Source organism: Halichoerus grypus, chromosome 2 (genome assembly GCF_964656455.1).
Source record: "Halichoerus grypus chromosome 2, mHalGry1.hap1.1, whole genome shotgun sequence".
NCBI classification, from domain to species: Eukaryota; Metazoa; Chordata; class Mammalia; order Carnivora; family Phocidae; genus Halichoerus; species Halichoerus grypus.
The window spans coordinates 167,570,945-167,592,337 of record NC_135713.1 but is presented as its reverse complement, the minus strand read 5'-3'; the positions used below and the strand labels follow the sequence as shown (position 1 = coordinate 167,592,337).

The window sequence follows — 21,393 nt, the reverse complement described above, 5'->3', positions numbered from 1 at the left end:
ATATTTCACTGCTCCTTGGTAGTCACTGCTCCGTCTCCACCTTCAGACTTCCTATGGGTAAAGAATAGCATCATTCCTCACACTTTGAGTCTAAGTAGCATCCCTCTTTCCAGAAAATACCCCTGGCACAGAAGGCCTGATTTTGTGCCCACTGTCAGGGGTCCATTGGGCCTCCTGAAATCCTGCCACCACCTGGAAAAAAATGATTGTCAGAGTTTCCAACTGACTTTTTCAGTTCCATAATCAGAAAGGGGTGTGTGACTTTGGGCAGTCTCTTTTCTGTGAGCTTCAGTCAGTTTGGCTGTTAAATGGGAACACTAATCCCTACCCCTTAGGCCTGTCGCAAGGCTTCATTGAGAAACAGGCATAAAGGGTCTCGAGAGTTGTACCGAATCGGTACCATGATTGCTTGAACCGCTGTTAGGGGAGGGGGCACGCTCCACGGTGTTGCCGTCACGTTGCAGTGTCACAGGGTTTGCGGGGAAACCGAGGCAGTCCTCCCGCTCTGCACCCTCTCCCCCTAGTCGCCACCCCCACCCCACCGCAGGGCGTGGGCGTGGCTGTGGCTGGGTTAAGCCTGGGGGTGAGGCTACTCAGGAGGCCGGGGAAGAGTCCCACGTGACCGAGAGGCGGGGTGTCAGCTCCCGGGCTGCGGCTTCTCAGGGGCGGGGCTGCTGCAGAGCATCTCCTAGCTGGAGCCGCGCTTTGTTCTTGCTGCCTCCTAGACCCGCCGGCGTCAGGGTCCATCCCTCGCTCCCCTCTCGCTCCTCCCGCCCACGCCCTGCATCTGGGCCCGCATCCCTTCACCCAAAAGCTCCGTCCCAGATCCTGCCCTCGCCCCTCCCCCAGATTTCTGGCCAGCGCCCTTGCCTGGTAGGTAGCCTTCTATCCATCCCTCCCTCCTGCACCTTCTTTTCCCTGGATCCCTCTCCTGTCCCCCTTTCCCCAAGTGCCGGGTCGCTCCGCCCCTCCGGACCGGGGATGTCCCCCGCAGTCCCGCGCCCATGGTCCTGACGCTGCTTCTCTCTGCCTACAAGCTGTGCCACTTCTTCACCATGTCGGGCCCACGGCCAGGCGGTGAGCGGCTAGCGGTGCCGGGGCCGGACGGGGGCGGCGGCGCGGGCCCATGGTGGACCGCGGGCGGCCGCGGGCCCCGCGAGGTGTCGCCCGGGGCGGGCTCCGAGGTGCAGGGTGCCCTGGAGCGCGCTCTGCCCGAGCTGCAGCAGGCGCTGTCGGCGCTGAAGCAGGCGGGGGGGGCGCGGGCCGTGGGCGCCGGCCTGGCCGAGGTCTTCCAGCTGGTGGAGGAGGCCTGGCTGCTTCCGGCCGTGGGCCGAGAGGTAGCCCAGGGTCTGTGCGACGCCATCCGCCTGGACGGCGGCCTCGACCTGCTGCTGCGACTGCTGCAGGCGCGGGAGCTGGAGACGCGCGTGCAGGCCGCCCGCCTGCTGGAGCAGATCCTGGTGGCTGAGAACCGGTGAGGGTGCTCACGGGCTGAGGGGAGAGCGCGGGGTGCTGTGGGGCAGCAAGGGCGGTCCACGGCCCGGGTCTCTGGTGCGACTTTTCCCGCCTCACCTCACCGCATCCCTGTACTACACCCCTGCTGGGGATCAGCGTGTCTATTTTACAAATGAGGAAAATGAGGCTTGGGAAAGTTTCATGCCTTGCCCGGAGTCACAACACAGTGTGAACTGATGGTGCAGCCGGGATTCACTCCCAGGACTGTTGGGGTGAGGAATGAGACAGGGACAGGAAGAACGGAGTGGTAGGACAGGAATTTGTCCCTGGTTCCGAGGATGGAGCTGGGATCCTGCTGCCAATGCCCCCTAAACCCACAGACCTCCTCCCTACAGGCCCGGGTGCCCTTCTAGGCTTCCTTCTGTGCCACTGAGAAAGGAAGAAAACACAATGCTCAGGAAACGGGGTAGGAGGAGGGGCAATGATTATGGAAGTGAGTACTGATCTGAGGGTTACTTGCCCCCTTTATGCCACCCCCAATCCACCTCCTGCTTCCTCCTTCTTCATTTTGGCCCTCGTAACAGGCCAGACATGATCTCATTCTGCGGCTGCTAATGGGGCACAGAAGGTTTTCTAGTGGGATGAATGGGTGAGAGAAGAGGACACAGGTGAGGAGCTAGGCAGAGGCCAGAGTATATGTTCTCTGTCCCTTCCCCACAGAGGGCCAAGATACAGTAGGGGGGTCCAGTTGGGGTCTGGCTGCCCCTCCCTTGCCTGCCTCTTGGGATCTCCCCTGGAATATGAGGACCCTTGCACTCACTTCCTCTCCCCTCTGATGCCAGAGCAGACCAAACTGTCACTCAATAGTCACATGCTGAATTCTCAGGCCCCTCAGATTTAGAAGGGTTTGGGAAGGGTCACTTTCAATTCATGCAGCTCTCACAAGTGTGATGGGCATGGGTTAAGGGTGCTTTCCTTACCATTTTCTTTCTTTTTTTTTCCCTTACCATTTTAAAAAATTAAACATAACCTTGTGGACAGTGGTAGTGATACAACTGTCAAAAATGCATGAATGAAGCAATTTAAGTTGGGGAGAGCAAGTTAGGGTCTGCTTACTCAGCAAGTCATTAATTTTCCGTTTAAGATCAATCATCAGTACATTTGGTGGGCTAGCAAACAGAGTGGGTGCTCCCTGTGGTGGGCACAGGGTGGCCGTACCTGGTAGCCTGGTATGTGGGGCGTGGCAGCTATAATTAGAACCCTTGGGGAAGCGGTGCAGCCAACATCCTAGGAACAGGAGGGCTACAAGATGCAAACTGCACTGATATTTTTCAAGGTTGAAAATAACAACACCTGGTTCAGAATTACTGAGGGAGGAGTCACACTCCCCATCATTCCTGGTCTCAGAAAACCACGCGCTGGTGCTGACAGCACTTCAGGACCAAGGACAGAGCCCAGCAAGCCCCCCCCCCCCCCCCCCCCCCCCCCGTGGCCATCAAAATTTTTTCCAAAGAAAGGCAGAATCTCTTCACCCTTTAGACTGCTCTGGGGGGAGGCTGGAAAGGAGGGAAGGGAGGTGATACACTGAGAACCTGTGTTTATGAAATCTTGCCCTTCTTTCATCAACCAAACTCCTCTTAAAGAGAGTTCCTCAATCAGTGCACCCACTCCTTTTCTCATTCCTGTCTTCCCAGCGTGCTACTACACCCACTGCCCAGGAGCCTAGATCACAGCGTCCCTCACCCCCAAATGCCAAGAGAAGTCCAACAGGGTAGGACCCTCTGAACTTGGTCCCATGACACCAGTGAGGGCCCCATGTGATTGCTAGCCTTTGAGATTTATAGCCCAACCCCATCAGGAGACCATAATTAGGTTAAATGGTTTAACTCAGGTTAAATGGCTTTCCCAAAAATACACAGTGAATAAGTGGAGGAGACATATTTTAAAAAGAAAACAAAACAGTGACACCTGGGTGGCTCAGTTGTTAAGCGTCTGCCTTCGGCTCGGGTCATGATCCCGGGGTCCTGGGATCGAGTCCCACATCGGGCTCCCTGCTCCGCGGGAAGCCTGCTTCTCCCTCTCCCATCCGCCCTGCTTATGTTCCCTCTCTTGCTGTGTCTCTGTCAAATAAATAAATAAAATCTTTAAAAAATAAAACAAAACAGAAAGCTATGGCATATAAATTCAAAAAGGGCGAAGGTACAAAAAAGTCACACACTTAAGAATTTTTCTTTCTACCCAGACCCCCTCCCTGGACGAAAACCAACAAAACAATTTTCTTGCACAGTATGTCCTTCCAGAGAAATTCTAGGCATACAAGGATTTACGCATATATGTATATTATATATACATGCTTGTATGTATATGTGTATGATTTCCTCTCTCCTTTGGAGCTGGGATTTGAACCCAGACCCATAGCCTCTCAGGCTGCAGAAGCTGGGAGCTGAGTATATAGTTCTCACAACAAGGACATAGTTCAAGTTCTGTGAAGGTGCCAAGTGCATAGGGAAAGGGGAGAGCTGGGGGTCAACAGACTCAAAATAAAGTCCTCTTGTTTTTTTTTAAGATTTTATTTATTTATTTGACAGTGAGAGAGAACAAGCAGGGGGAGTGGCAGGCAGAGGGAGAGGGAGAACAGGCTTCCCTCTGAGCAGGGAGCCTGATGTGGGGCTCGATCCCAGGACCCTGTGATCATGAACTGAGCCGAAGGCAGACGCAACCGACTGAGCCATCCAGGCACCCCAAAAATAAAGTCCTCTTTAAAAAATTTAAAAACGGGGCGCCTGGATGGCTCAGTAGGTTAGGCATCTGCCTTCGGCTCCGGTCATGATCCCAGGGTCCTGGGATCGAGCCCCGGGTCAGGCTCCCTGCTCAGCAGGGAGTCTGCTTCTCCCTCCTTCTCTCTCTCTCTCAAATAAATAAATAAAAAGTAAAACGTAAAAATAAAAAAATTTAAAAAACAAAACAAAGCAAAAAAAGAATAAAGTCCTCTCTGAATTGATATTCCTGAGCAAGGCCTTCCCTTCACTGGTCCTCAGGAAATGAGAGTGTTGGATTAGATTATTGCTTAAACACATCCTGGTTCTGATATTCTCAGAGTTTATGTAGTCAGATTGTTCCGGAAGCACAAAGTATAGATGAAGAATCTTGACCTTTGAAGACAGACAGATGCAGGTTCAGACCCTAGCTATGCCTCTCACCAGCTGTGTAACTCTGAGCATGTCATGTAAACTTTCTGAACTTTGGCTTTCTCATTGGTAAAAGGAACAAGTGAATGATTAGAACCCACCTATTCTTTTGGACTTCGGGGCAAGCTCAGTGATCAACTCAGTTAAGTTGTGCCATGTTATGGGCTCAGCTGGGACCTGCAGTGGACACAAAGTCACAAGTGTCACTGTGATGCTCACTGGGCAGGGACTCCATGTCTAGCTGAGCCTCTAAGTCTTTGGGGGTAATGTCAGTTGTGGAGGACATCATTTGTGGAGGTCAGGAAGACACAAAACTTTCACCTCTGCCTAGAGTGTGGCAACTTTTCTGCCTGCTCTGCTGACATCCAGGCTCCCTCCCTTCTACCTTTCCTCCCTAGAGCAGTCAGAATGTTTCCTAAAACCCATGTAAGAGCAGGTCTCTCCCCTTCCTGAAGCCTTTCAGTGGCTCCCCATTTGCCACCAAGATAAAGTACAAATGCCTGGAGGGGGCTCAGAAGGCCCCCAGGACCCTTTCCCTTCTCTCCACTTGAACCTTCCACCTAAGCCACTAGAAATGGCTTCACTTCAGCATGGCTGAGGTGGGGGCAAGTCCCCAAGAACACCAGCTCTCAGATACCTCCAAGCCTTTGCATGCATCTGCGCCTAGAATACCATCTCCACAATCTCCCCTTCTCCTCTTCATGAATGTCCCACCATCTTTCCAAATTAATGCCCTAGGCACCCATCCAGTATATTTAATGTGTGTCTTTATATCTGCATCCTGGTAAAATCTTTATTCTTGTTTTGTGTGCATGTATTTTTAATTTACACAAATGGTGCTGTGTTATATAGCACATTCCAGTTCATACTTTCACCCACTCCATATTGTTTTTAAGAGCCTTCACGTGCTATGGTATCATCTGTTCAGTCCCTTGTAACTGCTCCATAGTCCTCCAGAGTGGGCACCTGCCCATGTTACCTCTCCACTCTCCCAGGCTCGACACCCAGACCGCCGCCATCTTCCCTCACCACAAACGACCCTGCAGTGAACAGCCTTTTCCATATTCCTTTGTGGATCTGTGACGATTTCTTTGGGATTTAACTCAAAAGCTCCAATTTCTGGCTCATAGGGTGCATATCTCTTTAACTTCACCCACCCATCCCAGCCTGCTTTCCAAATCGACTGCCTCAGCACGCACCTCTAGCTTCAGGGTGTTCATGGCCCCACACCCCACCAACCTTCACTGTTGCCCAGCTTCTGCTTTTTGCCTATCCAATAAGTGTAAAGTGATAGCTGATTTAATTTTCACTTCACTGATTACTAATGAATTAGAGCATCTCTTTATTTGCTTGTTAACATTTTGGATATTCTCTTTTGTAAGTTGCCATTTATATCCTTCGCCATTCCCTATTGAATTTGCTACCTTTTTCTTGTTGACTTGACTATTTATATATTCTATCTATGAATCCTTGTTGCTTTTATATTTTTCATTGTTGGTTTTAAACATTGCAAATATCTCTGGCCTTCTTTCTATTCCTCAAACATGCCAAGCTCACGAGCCCTCAGGGCTTTTGTCCTTGCTGTTCGTTATGCCTGTAATGCTCTTCTCCCAGATACTTGCAGGCAGGAGTCTCTGGATATCGTACTCTAAAATGTCACCTCCTCCTCCGCCCAAACATTGCCCGTTACATCACCTGTGTTTGCTAGCATTGTGGCCTGTTCACTCATTGTTCACGTGCTTATTGTTTGTCTCATATTAGCTGTGTATAAGTTCCAGGCACTCTTAGTCACTGTTCAGCTTCAGTCCCTAGCACAGTGCCTGGCACACAGTAGTTCCTCAATAAACATCTGTCAAGTGAATGAATAAATACACTCCAGTCACACTGTGTGGAGTGAAGAGAGGTTTGAGGGCAAGGCTAAGAGGGGTGTATTTCAAGTGATGCTTCAAATGATGATAAGAAGTTAACATTTAGTGAGTCTTCCCTATGTGCCAGGCACTGTGGAAAGCATTTTACATGGATTATCACCTTCCTTCTCATAATGACCCTTGGAGTTGGTATTCCTTTTATCTTATTTAGAGGTGAGGAACTGAGGTAGAAAGATAAAGGAAGGCACTCAAGGTCCCACAGCTTTCTAGGGAAAAAAAAAAAAAACAGCTCCCAGGGGATGTCTGCAGAGTTAGGGTTCTTAACCATGACACACACTGCGGGGAAGGAGGCAGAGGTAAGGGAGGAAATGGGTGTGGCCAGGATGGAGCACCCTTGTAATTCCTTCCAGGGTGAGGTGGAAGCAGGAGGCAGGTAGGATAATGCTCTCCCTCATGTCCTATATGACACTAGTGAGGCCAGAGGGGTGTAAGTGACCAGGGCGTGGCCAACCTCCCCGGGGGCACCGCCATTCCATCGTCCCTGTCCCACTTTCTTTCGGCAGGGACCGCGTGGCGCGCATCGGTTTGGGCGTGATCCTGAACTTGGCAAAAGAGCGGGAGCCGGTGGAGCTGGCGCGGAGCGTGGCCGGCATCTTGGAGCACATGTTCAAGCACTCGGAGGAGACGTGCCAGCGGCTGGTGGCGGCCGGTGGCCTGGACGCCGTGCTGTACTGGTGCCGCCGCACGGACCCGGCGCTGCTCCGCCACTGCGCGCTGGCGCTGGGCAACTGCGCGCTGCACGGGGGCCAGGCGGCGCAGCGGCGCATGGTGGAGAAGCGCGCCGCCGAGTGGCTCTTCCCGCTCGCCTTCTCCAAAGAGGACGAGCTGCTGCGGCTGCACGCCTGCCTCGCGGTGGCGGTGCTGGCAACCAACAAGGAGGTGGAGCGCCAGGTGGAGCGCTCCGGCACGCTGGCGCTCGTGGAGCCGCTCGTGGCCTCGCTGGACCCCGGCCGCTTCGCCCGCTGCCTGGTGGATGCCAGTGACACAAGCCAGGGCCGCGGGCCCGACGACCTGCAGCGCCTCGTGCCGCTACTCGACTCGTCGCGCTTGGAGGCGCAGTGCATCGGGGCTTTCTATCTGTGTGCGGAGGCTGCCATCAAGAGCCTGCAGGGCAAGACCAAGGTGGGTGTGGGGTGAGGGAGGGGGCAGGGGTTAGAGAGCGTCTGGGAAGGCTTCCCAGAGGAAGTGACATTCAACTGGGACTTGAAGTACACATAAGAGTTAAGTGAAGCAAGGAGAAGGATGAGAGAGCAGTCATTGGCCTTGAAGGCAAGACCAAGGGTTTTAAGCAGGCAACATGTGCTTTACAAAGATTACCCTGGCTGCAGTGTGGAGATGGAATTGGCAAGGGTGAGGATGGAGGCAAGGGGGCCAGATAGGAGGCCATGACGGGGACAGTTGGGAAGGGGGGCTGGAGCATGGCAGCAGAAGCAGCGAAAAGCAGACAGATCCCAGAGGTGCTGAAGAGATAGAATTAGGAATTGGTGGCTAGTTGGGTGAAGGAGAGGGAAGAGTTGAGGGTGACTCCTGGCTTTGGACACAGGCACCCCCATGGGTGCTGGCACCTGCTACTGAAATAAGGTTAACTGATGAGAGGTTGCAGTGGAGGAGGGGAAGAAAGTGAGTTCACTGGGACAGGTTGAGCTTGGGGTGCATGAACAGTGACCAGTTGGGGCACCCCAGTGGGCCATTTCATCATGTGGATCTGGAGTGCAGGAAGGAGATGAAGTGCAGAGACAGAGGCTTGGGGGGCAGGATGTCAGTGTGTTGACCAGATAACTCCTGCATCCCAAGAGGTCCTCATGCCCAGGGCCTGATCTGAAGCTTTTGCCCTCAGCTTTAACTTGCTGTGTGACCTTGGCTAGCTGGCTTCTCCTCTCTGGGCCTCTATATGCTTCCTTTTTAGCCTCTGGAAAATTGAAGAAGCAGGCCACAGCAGCAGTTCTTACCCTGCATGTGGACCTAGTAATAGTTAAATGATCAAAAGTTTGTGGGTTTTGTTTTTTAAATATTACAGAATCAAGATTATCCCTACAACACCCCTCTCCCTCCTTTGCATTCTTCTGGGGGTCTGGGAGTTGGCGGACAGCTGGGACACAGGGAGTGGTGGGCACCAAATGGACCACCCTGGCTGTACCACAGCTGTCAGCTGGGCTGCTCAAAGGAGAGTGTCTCACAGATGATTGTCACCTATTGTATGTGTCCCCACAGATTAAAAAGAGACTGTGGGGTTAGGGGGTCTCTAAGGCCTCTTCCAAGGTCTAATGTCCTAGGAGCTTCTGATTTTCCCCTCGGTGCCCCAGAGTTGGGCCATGGGGGGACTGGCTTTATAGATCAGGTCATTCTGCTTTGGGAGAAAGGACTTGAAAGGAAGTAGGGAGTGAGGACAGTGTCTGGGCAGTAGCCATGACCACCAGCTGTGCCATCCCTTTTCCAACAAGACCAAGTGAATGCAGTTCAGGAAAGAGATAGTAAGCCCCCACTCTGTACCCTGCAGTGTGCCAGGTACAGGACTCCAAAGGTGACTAAAACATGACCTCAGCTTATCGTTTAGTGGACGCTGCATTATCAACTAACAACAGTGGCATTTAGAGTACAAGGGCTAATTGGAGGGAGGGGCCAAGCTGTGGGTAAATCAAAGCAGGCTGCATGGAGGGAGTGCTAATCAATTTGGATTCCACTGGATGACCCAGGATTCCCACAAGCAGGTTGGAAGAACTAAAGGTCTGGGAACACCATGACTGAGCCCAGAGGTAGGAGAGTCATAGTGGGTGGGTGTCAGCCAAGTGTGGGTTGGAGAAAGGGGAAGTGAGCTGAGAATGGTGGGCAGGGGCTGCACTGTGCCAGGGTGAGAGCGCAGACTTCATCCCAGGGAGATGGAAGCTGCTAGAGGGAAGACATGAGGGCAAGAGTTGAGAGAGTTTCAGGAGGGGGAATTCACAGAACTAGGTGATATACTGGATGAAGGCAGGGCAAGGGCAGACGATGGGAGTTTCAGCGGTGAGAAGAGGCGAGGGGAGGGACTGGGCACGTTTGGGGATGGCTGGTGAACTGGGGGACCCAAGACACCCTCTCCCCAACCCTCCCTAGGTATTCAGCGACATCGGAGCCATCCAGAGCCTGAAACGCTTGGTTTCCTACTCCACCAATGGCACCACGTCGGCGCTGGCCAAGCGCGCGCTGCGCCTGCTGGGCGAGGAGGTGCCGCGGCCCATCCTGCCCTGCGTGGCCAGCTGGAAGGAGGCCGAGGTCCAGACGTGGCTACAGCAGATCGGCTTCGCGCATTACTGCGAGAGCTTCCGGGTAGAGCAGCGCATGCCCAAGGCGCGCGGCCGCTAGGGGCGCCCTGAACAAGGCAACAGCGCCCCCTCGCGGCCAGCACGCCCGCGGCGCCAGGGGTGATTTCGGGTGTGGGAGCCTCTACTCAACCACTTCTGGGGCCACTCGGCTCTAATCTGGGTCCCATCGCCGTCTCCAGTTCCTTGTCCTTGCATCTTATGCTTGGGGTCCAACGGCTGAGGAGGAAAGCCCTTCCTTACATCTGACCCCTCCCCCAGGAGCAGCAGGTAGATGGCGACCTGCTTCTGCGGCTCACGGAGGAGGAGCTCCAGACCGACCTGGGCATGAAATCCGGCATCACCCGCAAAAGGTACGGAGCCCCCTGCCCGCCGGTCCTCGCCCCCTGCCACTAGCCAGTCCCACTCAGGACCTCAGCGTCTTCTTCTCCCCGGGCTGCAGATTCTTTAGGGAGCTCACGGAGCTCAAGACCTTTGCCAACTACGCTACGTGCGACCGCAGCAACCTGGCTGACTGGCTGGGCAGCCTGGACCCGCGCTTCCGCCAGTACACATACGGCCTGGTCAGCTGCGGCCTGGACCGCTCCCTACTGCACCGCGTGTCCGAGCAGCAGCTCCTGGAGGACTGCGGCATCCGCCTGGGCGTGCATCGCGCGCGCATCCTCACGGCCGCCAGAGGTCAGCCCGCCCATCTGGCACCCCACCCCTGTCCTAGCCCCCAGCCCTGGGGGGCGAGGGGAGACACGTGGTGGGGCCTCCGAGCCTCACTGAGGGTGGATTGAGCACAGATGCTGTGCCAGACTGGATTCTGAGGATGCAAAGAAGTTCCCCGTCTGAGCTGAGCAGGAGGGTGGAAGTAAGGCAGGTAGGTGACCACAGCAGGAGGCACGCCCAGGATTCCAGTGGGAGCTGAGAGGAAGTGCTGCCTACCCTGTCCACCCAGGTCTAGGCATTTACAGGACGCCTGACCAGGTCCTGAAGGATGTACTGGGGAGGAGGGTGCAGCAGGAAGAACAGCCCAGGCAGAGGGAGCAGTATATGCAGATGTCGAGGTTAGACAGCAAGGAGGGTACTTGCTGGGGATAGGGGATAGGGGTGGGCAGACACGGGGCTTATGCGCTTAGCCAACAGCTTACAAAGTGTGGGTCTGGAGGTGCTATAGGGCTGTCACTACGGCAGAATGGATTCTAGGGCTCTAGCAACCCTTTTTACTTACTTTTTAATTTAACTTTAATTTTAATTTGCTAATTGACTATTTTGCTAATATTGTCAATTACTATATGTATTAAGTTTTAAACGTATTATCTCATTAATATCTATATCCATTCTATTCAGTGGGTGTTATTTTTTTTTAAGATTTTATTTATTTATTTGAGAGAGAGGGAGAGAGAGCATGAGCTGGGGTGGAGAGGCAGAGGGATAAGCAGACTCACGGCTGAGCAGGGAGTCTGTGGTGGGGCTCAATCCCAGGACCCTGGGATCATGATTGAGCGGGAGGCAGACGCTCAACCAACTGAGCCATCCAGGTGCCCCTGGGTGTTAGTTTTTTTAATCAACTTTTATTTTATTTTATTATTTAATTTTTTTTGAAAGAGAGAAAGAGCACGAGCAAGCGAGGGGGGAGGGCCAGAGGGAGAGAGAGAATCGTCACGCAGACTCCCCACAGAGCACGGAGCCCGACTAGGGGCTAAGTCTCACGACCCTGAGATCATGACCTGAGCCAAAATCAAGAGTCAGACACTTAACCCACTGAGCCACCTGGGCGCCTTTCTATAATCTACTTTTTAAAAATTTTTAAGTAATAAAAGAGGTATAACTTAAAAGTGTCCAATTTGAAGTTTTGAAAAATGCATACATGTTTAACTACCATCATAATCCAAGATGAAGAACATTTCCATCAAGAGTGTTCATTTTAAAGATGATGAAACTAAGTTTTAAAGAATTTAAATACACTTCCCAAGGTTGTTCCTTGGGAAATCCCAAATACATATCCCAAAGCCATTAAATAACAACTAGGATTTGAACCTCTGTCTTTCTGCTTCATAAACAGACAAGGGCTGTCTGTGAGTGTTAAATCTGAATATTATATAAGATGGATTCTTTTCATTCATCTGTCCATTCAACAAGTTCAACCAAAGCAGATCAGCTTTCATTATTTTCACATTGCAGCTCCCAATAAAACCCCAAGATTTCATTTCTTAAAAACAGGGAGGGGCACCTGCATGGCTCAGGTTTGCATTCAGATTTCTCCTGCTCTGAATCCTTTCTGGAGTTCCAAATGGCACGGTTTCCTTCTGTGTTGCAGGCTGAGTCCTCTGGTATGGCTTTGGAGCCAAGCTTCTGGGGGTGGTCCTCTCAGAACCCAGCCTAGGGTTAGGGTTAGGGCCCAGGAGCATGGAAGGTCTGATCTATGGGCATTGTGGCGACCTTCCCGGAGGGCTGAGTTGAGGGCGTGGGTTAGGGTTAGGGATCCAGGGGGATCATGACCTGGGCAAAGGCAGACGCCTAACCGACAGCCACCCAGGCGCCCCACCATGCATATTTTTTAAGTGGAGGCAGTGACCCACTGAGACTTGGATTTTAGAAAGACCCCTCCGGTTGCTGTGCAAACAGGGTGGACTAGGCAAGTGTGGATTTGGGGAAACCGCTGAGAAGGCTGAGTTGGGGACCTGCACATAGGGAGGGCCCTGGGGCTGGAGTCCAGGATGTTTAATTGGAAGAATCCAGAGCACGGAGTCAGGTGTTACGAAGGTCTGTTCTGTTCACTGGTGTATCTCAAGCACAAAGGGTAGTGCTTGACACAGTACTTAGTAAATATGTGTGGAATGAATGAATGAGAGGTAGGAGTTCAGGCCGATACACAGGTTCTGGCTGTGGTAGGAACTAGGAAGGCAGGGGCCTGGGGAGGATTTGGGATGTGTTGGGTTTACAGTGTCTGTGGGCAGCTGCCCGTGCAGGTCTGGGGCTCCGGAGAGAGGGCGGGGCTGGAGGTGCAGATCTGGGTCCCTAAAACACAGTGCCTGCCTCTTGAGAGGGACTCGCCAATAGGGAGCAGCTTTCCTTCCTGTAGGCCCAGCTCTCTATCTCAGTGACTCTCTTTTGGACAGGCCACCCTGCCTGGGCCAGGCTGGGTGGGCAGGGGATGACGTACCCTATGGTGAGTGAGGGGGAGGGGCTACCCTTACCAAGCTGTCCCCTTGTCTGCCTCAGAAATGCTACACTCCCCCCTGCCCTGCACTGGCGGCAAGCCCAGTGGGGACATCCCAGATGTCTTCATCAGCTACCGCCGGAACTCAGGCTCCCAGCTCGCCAGGTGAGAAGGGGTGGGCAGGCGGGTGGCCCGGGGCCTCAGGGCCGGGCCAGGGCAGTGACACGGGACCTCTTCCCAGCCTCCTGAAGGTGCATCTGCAGCTGCACGGCTTCAGTGTCTTCATTGATGTGGAGAAGCTGGAAGCGGGCAAGTTCGAGGACAAGCTCATCCAGAGTGTCATGGGTGCCCGTAACTTTGTGCTGGTGCTGTCGGCCGGGGCCCTGGACAAGTGCATGCAGGACCATGAGTGCAAGGACTGGGTGCACAAGGTAGGTGCTGCCCTCTGTGGTCCCAGCACTGGCCTGTGGCCAGGGGTCAAGGTCCTCCTCCCTTTCCTTCTCATCCGCACTCCCCAGCAACCTCTGCGACCCGGCTTTGAGGCAAGAGCCACAGCTAGGACTGTAACTGGCCTTTAGCAAGTCGTTTAGGCTCTCTGGGCCTCAGTGTTCTCATTCAGAAAATGGGGATAACTTGTCTGTCTTATACACCTGTGGGATGGTCGTGAGAGTCAGAAAAGGAGGAAAACACTTTGACAAATAACCTCCGTGCGGGAAGAGGGGCAAGATAGCCTAGCGACAGGTGCAGTGAGATCATGAAGGGCACAATGCTGTGAGTTTGAATCCCAGCTCTGGCCTTGGGCAAGTTACATAACCGCAGTGAGCTTCATGTTTGCTACTGTAAAGTGGGAGAAGTATCGTCCCTAACTCCCTAGGATATTGTTATAAGAATTAAAAGAGCGAAAACTTGTCAAGTCCTTAGCAGAAGGCCTCGTTCTGTAGTAATTGCTCTATAATGGTAGCATTTATTCTTGTAATCAGTGTGAGTGTTTACCACTGTTTAATTAATGCCATTGTATCTTAAGTGTCTGGCACACAGTAGAAACTTATTGAATACTTGCAGGATGGATGGATGGATGAAATGGGTCCATATCACATCTGCAGGTTATTAATTATTAATCAGTGAGGGATACAGCAGTCATCTGAGATGGAACCCTTGTCCTGGAGCAGCTAAGGAAATAAGAGTATGCCCAGACGTGGCTAGTTCATATATGGTTTGGTGTCGCTGCTAAGCTACGTAGGTGAACCTCTTACTTGCCATAGGAGCATGGAGAAGGGGGAGAATATTAAGGGCTGGAATAACCAGGGAAGGCTTCGTGGAGGAAGCAGAAGTTGAGAAGAGTCTTAAGAATTTAGGTAAGTGGAAGAAAAGGCATCCCAGGCAGGGCGACTGCACGAGCAGAGGACAAAAGTGGGGATGAGGAAGGTGCATCACTGGTAATTGCTTATAGATGAAGAAGCTGAGGCTCAGAGAAGAATACTTTTTCCCCTGGCTGGTGTAGAAATCCGAAAAGCTGGGCTCTGAACTCCATCGATCTGACTCCAAAGCCCATGCTCTTTCCCAGCACCTGACTGCCTTCCATGGCGCAGATCTGAGGGGGTGGGAGGGGAGGTGGTGGGATAGGGCAGGATTCAGCTGACACCAGAAATGATTGTCTGCATCTCTTCCCAATTCCCTGTCCAGGGACGTCATGTTGGTAGCTTGAGATCAGCCCTGGTGGGAATATTTACACAAAGGAAATTGGTAAACACTATAAATCAGGGTTTTATTTGTTTGGTTGGTTGGGGTTTTTTGCCCCCAGAGATTTATTTGTTAAACATTTACCAGCAAACCACTGGGGCACCTGGGTGGCACAGTCAGGTAAGCATCTGACTCTTGACTTTGGCTCAGGTCATGATCTCAGAGTCGTGAGATCTAGCCTCTTGCGTCGGGCTCCGCACTGGGCCTGGAGCCTGTTTAAGATTCTTTCCCCTCCTCTCCCTCTGCCCCTCCCCACTGGCTCTCTCCCTCTTTAAAAAAACCAAACGAAAAACTACAGAACCAGTTTGCAGGGTACCTAAAGGCTAGGAGAAGACTTGTGTTTAAAGCACTGGGAAAAGGGATCCCACAAGGGCAGTGAGGCCAGGCCAGCAGTTGTAGGGAGAAGGTTCTGACACCAGAGTGCATCCAGACCCAGCGTAGGGAAGAGGGTCAGGCCCTGGAAGCCATGTTTTAGGAGGTGAGTACTGGGCTTGGTTGGATGTTGGGCCAAAGAGACACCTGCAGGATCATGGTTGATGGCCCAGAGCAGGTGGCAGGTGGCCTTCTGGGATAAAGAGAGGAGTAGCTGAGCTCCATGCAAGATCAGACCTTGCTGTGTTCACTCTATATCCCGGATGCCTACAAGCATGCGTGGTACGAAGCAGGCTCTTGACAAGTTTACGAAATACTTGAACCAGTGACCAAACAGAGGAAGCTGAGATAACTGGGAAGGCCATACATGTCCACCAGGTTCACCAGGCCAGAACACTCGACTCGAATCCAAGTTTTCAGTCTGAACCGGCTGGATGACCTTGAACAAGCCATTCTTCCTCTCTTGGCCAGATACTGAGTCTGTGCAATGAGCAGTGTGCGGTCTTTGGGTCTGTGTAATTCTGGATAAAACAAATGTCTAAAGGCTCTCAAATAAATTTGTGCAGGGTCAGAATTCATATAAGTTCTCAGCAGAGAGGCAGAGGGCTTGGCTAAAAGAGCCCTGGGCTTGGAATCTAAAAGCTTGATTCAGAAGCCTGGCCCCTCTTGGGCTGAGCATTTGTGTGACTTGGGGGCAAGTCCCTTCCCCTCTCTGGGCTTCCTCCTTCTCATTCATAACATGAGAGGTTCCCCAAAAGCAATCAGTGTTGGAGTTATGTGGATTCTTTCCCCAGGAAGGCTCTGCTCCCCACGCGTGCTTGACATCCATCCAGAGGGAGGAGGGGTGGCGGAAGCCTCTGCCTAGGACCAGTCCCAAAGGCTCCATCAGCCTTCCTTGGTTGTTTTTACTGCTTCATTGCCTCTGGTTTTAAAACTCCTTTCCCCGAAGCCACATTTGGCGGGTAATCAATATAGAAAACCACAAGTGAACTGCACTCAAGAAATCCCAATCCCTGAGGTTCCCCCCTTGAAAGGGAAAAAACATTCAATAAGCACTTACCAGAGCACCCATTAATAGTAAGTAATATCCTCAGAACCACCTTGTGAGGGAGGTTTATTATCTTTCTTTACAGAGGAGGAAATCATAATCCCTGTGATTGATTAAGCACACACTACATGCTGGGCGCTGCTTTAACCACTTGCCACGGGACATGGCAGGTATCCCCCCAACAGAAGAGAAAACAGAGGCTTTGAGGGTCCGTTGGTTGCCTGAGACCACAAAGCCTGTGTCAGAGATTCAATGTGAACCCCAATCTCATGATTCCAGAGTGTAGCCCCTAACGGCTATGCTATGTTTTCTCTCCCATTCATTCATTCATTCATTCATTCCAACCATCCAGCCATCCAATTAAGTATTTGGCAAAGGCTGAGTATGGGCAAGGCTTTGTGAAAGATGCTGAGATACAAGGTGGATAAAAACCAGACATGATCCCTGTCTTTATGTCTGGTGGGGAAGACAGATATTAAGTAAATTACTCATTAATTAAGTTTGCAACTGTAGCATGTGCTAAAGAGCCTGTGAGAGCCTACAATAGGGAGATCGTGCCTAGTCAGAGAAGGGAGTGGAGACTTCCATGGGAAAGTATGGATTGAGCTCAGATCAGAAAAATGAGTAGGGATTAGTTAGGTGAAGGGGCAGGGAAAAGCATGTGCAAAGGCCCTATGCAGGGAGGGAGGATGCCAAATCTAAGGGGCTGCAGGGTCTGTGTGGCTGGGAGAATGGTGCAGGGTGGAGTCTGGGAAGGGAGCTGTGGCCAACCACACAGAGCCTTCAGACCACAGTAAGGAGTCTGAATTTTATTCTAAGAGCCGTGTAAAGTCTTGAAGATTTTTAAGTAGGGGGTGACATGATCAGATTTGCATTTTGCAAAGAGCAGCCAGGTGAAGGGGCAATGTAGAGAACAAGTTAGAGGGGGCAAGAGTGAATGGGGAGAGACTTGGTGGGGGACAAAGATGGGGGGGTTGGAGCAGCGCGGTGGTGGGGTGGAGGAAGAGACAAAGTGGGTAGATCTGAGAAATAAGGGGTACAACTGGCAGAGATGGTGATGGATCAGTTTGGATGCAAAGGGTGATGTTTTTCTTCTGATACCAAGCTGTGTGGGTTTTTGCTGACACCAATAACCAGTTCTCCAATTTGCCAACACCAACTGGGTGTCCCACAGTTCAATTCAGTTCTTTTTTAATTCTTTTTAGATTTACTTATTTGAGAGAGAGCAGGAGACCACATTGCGTGCCTGTGAGTGTGAGGGCGGGGCAGAGGGAGAAGCAGACTCCTCCCCACTGAGGGCACACCCGACACGGGGCTCGATCTCAAGACCCTGAGATATGACCCGAGCTGAAACCAAGAGTCTGACACTTAACCGACAGAGCCACCCAGATGCCCCCAGTTCAGTTCTGATACTGACTTACCCAGAGCAAATGTCAGACTCCAGAGGGTTAAAGGCTCAGTCCCACATGTCCGTGCTCACTTCAGATGCCTGAGAGTCCTGGGTTCCCAGGCTACCCGCACTTCTGTCTGACTTGGCTAGCAATTCAGGGGTTCCCATGACACACACATCCCTCCCCCCTCCAGTTCAGTAATTGGCTAGAATGACCTGCAGTACTGAGAAAGCACTTAACTATTCCTGGTTCACTGCAGGAACACTGGCTCACTCAGGCACATTGGAATGTAAGCCATGCATAGGGCAAAGGTTTGGGGCGTGGGGCACAGGCAGGGAGGCACAGAGCTCCCATGCCCTCTGCAGGCCACCCTCCCAACACCTAGATGTGTTCACCAACCCACCCCATCCTTAGGGGACTTGATGGTGGTTTCATTATGGAGGCATGATGGAGTCATTGGCCACTGGTGAGTGAACTCAATCTCCAGCCCCTTTCCCCTCCTGGGAGGTGTGCGTCTGTGAATGTATGTGGGATACTTAAAATTTCCAACTTTTTCATCATAGCTTGGTCTTCCTGGCAAGCAGCCCCCATCCAGAAGCTACCTAGGCAACCCCATCCCCAACCTCCACCCATCCGGGGATTCCCAGTGTTTTGGGAGCTCTATGCCAAGGACCTGGGGCAAAAACCAAATATTTGATTTTTATTAAAAAAAACAAGGGGTGAGGGAGAAGTCAAAGTGGACTTCAGCACCAGCACCCCTCCCGGCGTCTACCTGGCCCCAGGGTCCCTAGATGGGGACCCAGGCCTCTTCCTCTCCCCTCGTTCTTTCTGCAGGAGATTGTGACTGCTCTGAGCTGTGGCAAGAACATCGTGCCGGTCATCGATGGCTTCGAGTGGCCAGAGCCCCAGGACCTGCCTGAGGACATGCAGGCTGTGCTCTCCTTCAATGGCATCAAGTGAGGAGAGGGGGGCGGGTGCGCAGCCCCCAGCCAGCAGCTCCGCTCGCGTAGCCCCCGGACCCACCAGCCCCTGTGCCCACAGGTGGTCCCACGAGTACCAGGAGGCCACGATTGAGAAGATCATCCGCTTCCTGCAGGGCCGCTCCTCTCGGGACTCATCTGCAGGCTCTGACACCAGTTTGGAGGGGGCCGCACCCATGGGCCCAACTTAACCAGTCCTTAGTTCCCAAGCCCTGCTGCGACCCCCATTTCCATCGTCCGTCCCGAAGGAGCAGCTCCTCAAACTGGCCTCTCTCGGCTGCAACCGCCCGGGGCCCTTCTCTGGAAATGGCTGTCGCTCTGCCCCCTCCCTCACGGTCCACCTCAAACCCAGCCTCCTTGGTGTCTAGAAATGGAAGGGAAGCCAGGCACTGGGGGTGCTCAGGGCCAGACCCGCCCCCTCCCCCCAGCCCTGCCACCAGGCTCTCTATCTCAGGTGTGGGAGAGACTCTGGAGATTGAGGGTTTGCCGCACACGACATCCCCTCCTGCCCAGAACGCGGCCAGGCATCCTCCCTCCGACAGGAGTTCGGGCAATGCCCACCCCTCGGGGCTAAGCAAGGGCCTGGGCCCAGGAGCCAGCCGGAGATGGGGGTCCGGTGATGACTCTCCACCTAGATCGTGCCTGGCTTCTGGCCTCACTGCTTCCTGCCACCCTGTGGCCTTGACCTGTAACCACTGTGTCCTTAGCTGGCCTGGTCCCCAGTCCCCTCCCAGCCTTCCTGAGGTGCAGTCCTCTTGGCCACACCCGGGGTCGGGGTCACCCTCACTCTGGCCGGCCTGCAGCTGCTCTCCTCGGTGCAAGGGAGCCACCTGCTGGGGCCCGGGCCTGCTCAACAGGCAGCTCACCACCCTCCACATGCCTTGTTGCTGTGCCTCAGTTCCCGCCGGCCTGGCTCAGCTGGCTTCCCCAGCCCCTCCCCACCCACTTGCTCAGGGGGCGGCCAGGGGAGGCAGCCCCCTGTGTCAGCAGCAGTCGGCTGGACAGAGCCTGCAGCAACACGGGAAGAGGCAGGATCCTGAAGAAGGGTGACGGGTGCATTGGAATCACGGGGGAATTTTTCTGAAACTGCATTCAGGAGACCTGGGCAGGGCCTGGGTTTCTGCATTTCTCACAAATTCCCAGGTGAGTGGATGCGGATGGTCAAGGAATGGTACTTTAACTAGTGAGGCTCTAAAACACAAATCCCTCCCAAATCTTTGCCATCCCCCCCGCCCCCCACACCCCTCCAGGTTTCCTGCAATCACCTGAGCAACCCCACCCCGTATAATCTCCCTTGTATGGAGAAGGAACTGAATGACATGCCATTTCCCAAATCAGCATGGCCGCCCCGGGATCCAGACCTGGCCTCCTGGTGCTCAGTCCACTGCCTGTCCAGAGAAATCATCCTGGAGGCTGTGCCCTGGGCAGGGCTGTTGCTCTACCTGGCTGGCTTCTCTGCCCCAGGGCTCTGGCAGTGGGGGGCAGGTTTTCACCAAAAAAGGCTGGCCCAAGAGCTGTACAAAAATAAACGAGCAGGAATGTCCCTCTGCTCCTTTCTCCACTCGGGTAAGAGCAGGGAACTATCCTCCCTCCCGTAAACCCAGGCTTTGGTTAATGGGGTCACCTGAGACCGTGCCCTGCTTTTTCCCTCCTGGGGACACTGGCCTGGCACCTCAGGCTGGCTCAGCTTCCAGAGTCACCTCCCGCAGGTGCTGACTAGGTCACTTGTAGCTCTTGAGCCCGTGAGGGAGTCAGGGCATCGACAGTAACACTACGGTGGGATGAGTACCCTCCAGGGAAAGCTTTCTGTCTTTTGGTCCCCGCTCAGTCCCCCTCCTTCCTGAGGTGCCCGGAGGGCAGTATTCAGGGAGGCTGCCAGGCCGTTTCTTCTGTTCCTACACCCTCTACTGCTGCCCCTTCTTGTCTCTGGGGAATCGGAGCCCAGCCTCCAACCCTGAGGGGATGATTCCCCGACCCCCTACCCCCAGCCAGGCTTGGCCCCACAGGGCTGGTCCTGAGCCGGGACTGAGAAACAGCCTTTCCCCTAGAGCCTGGTCTGACGTGGGCCTGCAGGGTCAGGGGTTTCTGCCTGGCTGGGCTATAGTTGCTGCCCCCAGGTGGGGGCTCAGCCAGCTAGGTACCTACCCACCTCACCCCAGCCGTCCCCAGGGACTAAGGACTGCTCAGGGACACCCAGAGCTCAGGAAGTCCAGCTCCCAACTCCTTCATTCTCCCCTGCCCAGGAAGAGAGGCATCTCATTCTAGAATGTATGAGGTGGGAAAGGTCTCAGAATGTCATCTAATCCAGTGTTTCCTAACTTGTCCACCTGTGATCAGACAGTTTGGGGCAGTGCTGACGCAGCCCTTCGTAGGAGGGCTTGCTCAAGGTCACAGGCGAGCCAGAGGCAGTGCCCAGAGTAGAGCCCAGGCCTTCTCCCCGACCCTCCTCGCTGCCTCATGCTGGGACAGTCGGTGGAAGAACTGTATTCCTCTCCTTGCTTTGGCCTCCCCATGATAGAGACAGTGAGCTGGGAATGTGGCAACAGGCCCAGGCTGCAGAGGCCACGGCTGACCCCGCTCTGCCCTGCACTGTCCCCATCGCACCTGTGTGATTTCCGGGGCAGGGGAGAGAGAAGGAGGGTGGCAGGGAGCCAAGCCCTGTGGCCAATTCACGTCTGCAGGCAAGTGCCACCTGATTTGGGTCTGTGTGGGGGCTTGCAGCCCTCATCAAAGCTGGTGCCTTAATACTGAATCCAGTTCCGCCTTTCAGCTTCTGGGCCAGGCTTTTCTGACAGCCTGGAAAAGGGCCCCTCGTTCTCCGAGAAGCCGGGCCCCTGGATCATATCG

General features: G+C 53.5%; 1 protein-coding gene across 1 annotated transcript; it reads left to right on the top strand.

The window, feature by feature from the left end:
- Positions 1–623: 623 nt before the first annotated feature.
- SARM1 (sterile alpha and TIR motif containing 1) lies at positions 624–20,089 on the top strand. Its single transcript, XM_036122537.2, has 9 exons — positions 624–1,474; positions 7,075–7,693; positions 9,662–9,874; positions 10,129–10,220; positions 10,310–10,545; positions 13,078–13,180; positions 13,257–13,446; positions 18,401–18,522; positions 18,608–20,089. The coding sequence occupies exons 1-9, from the start codon at positions 1,005–1,007 to the stop codon at positions 18,735–18,737; spliced, it is 2,175 nt and encodes a 724-aa protein (XP_035978430.2). The 5' UTR covers positions 624–1,004; the 3' UTR covers positions 18,738–20,089.
- Positions 20,090–21,393: the final 1,304 nt, after the last annotated feature.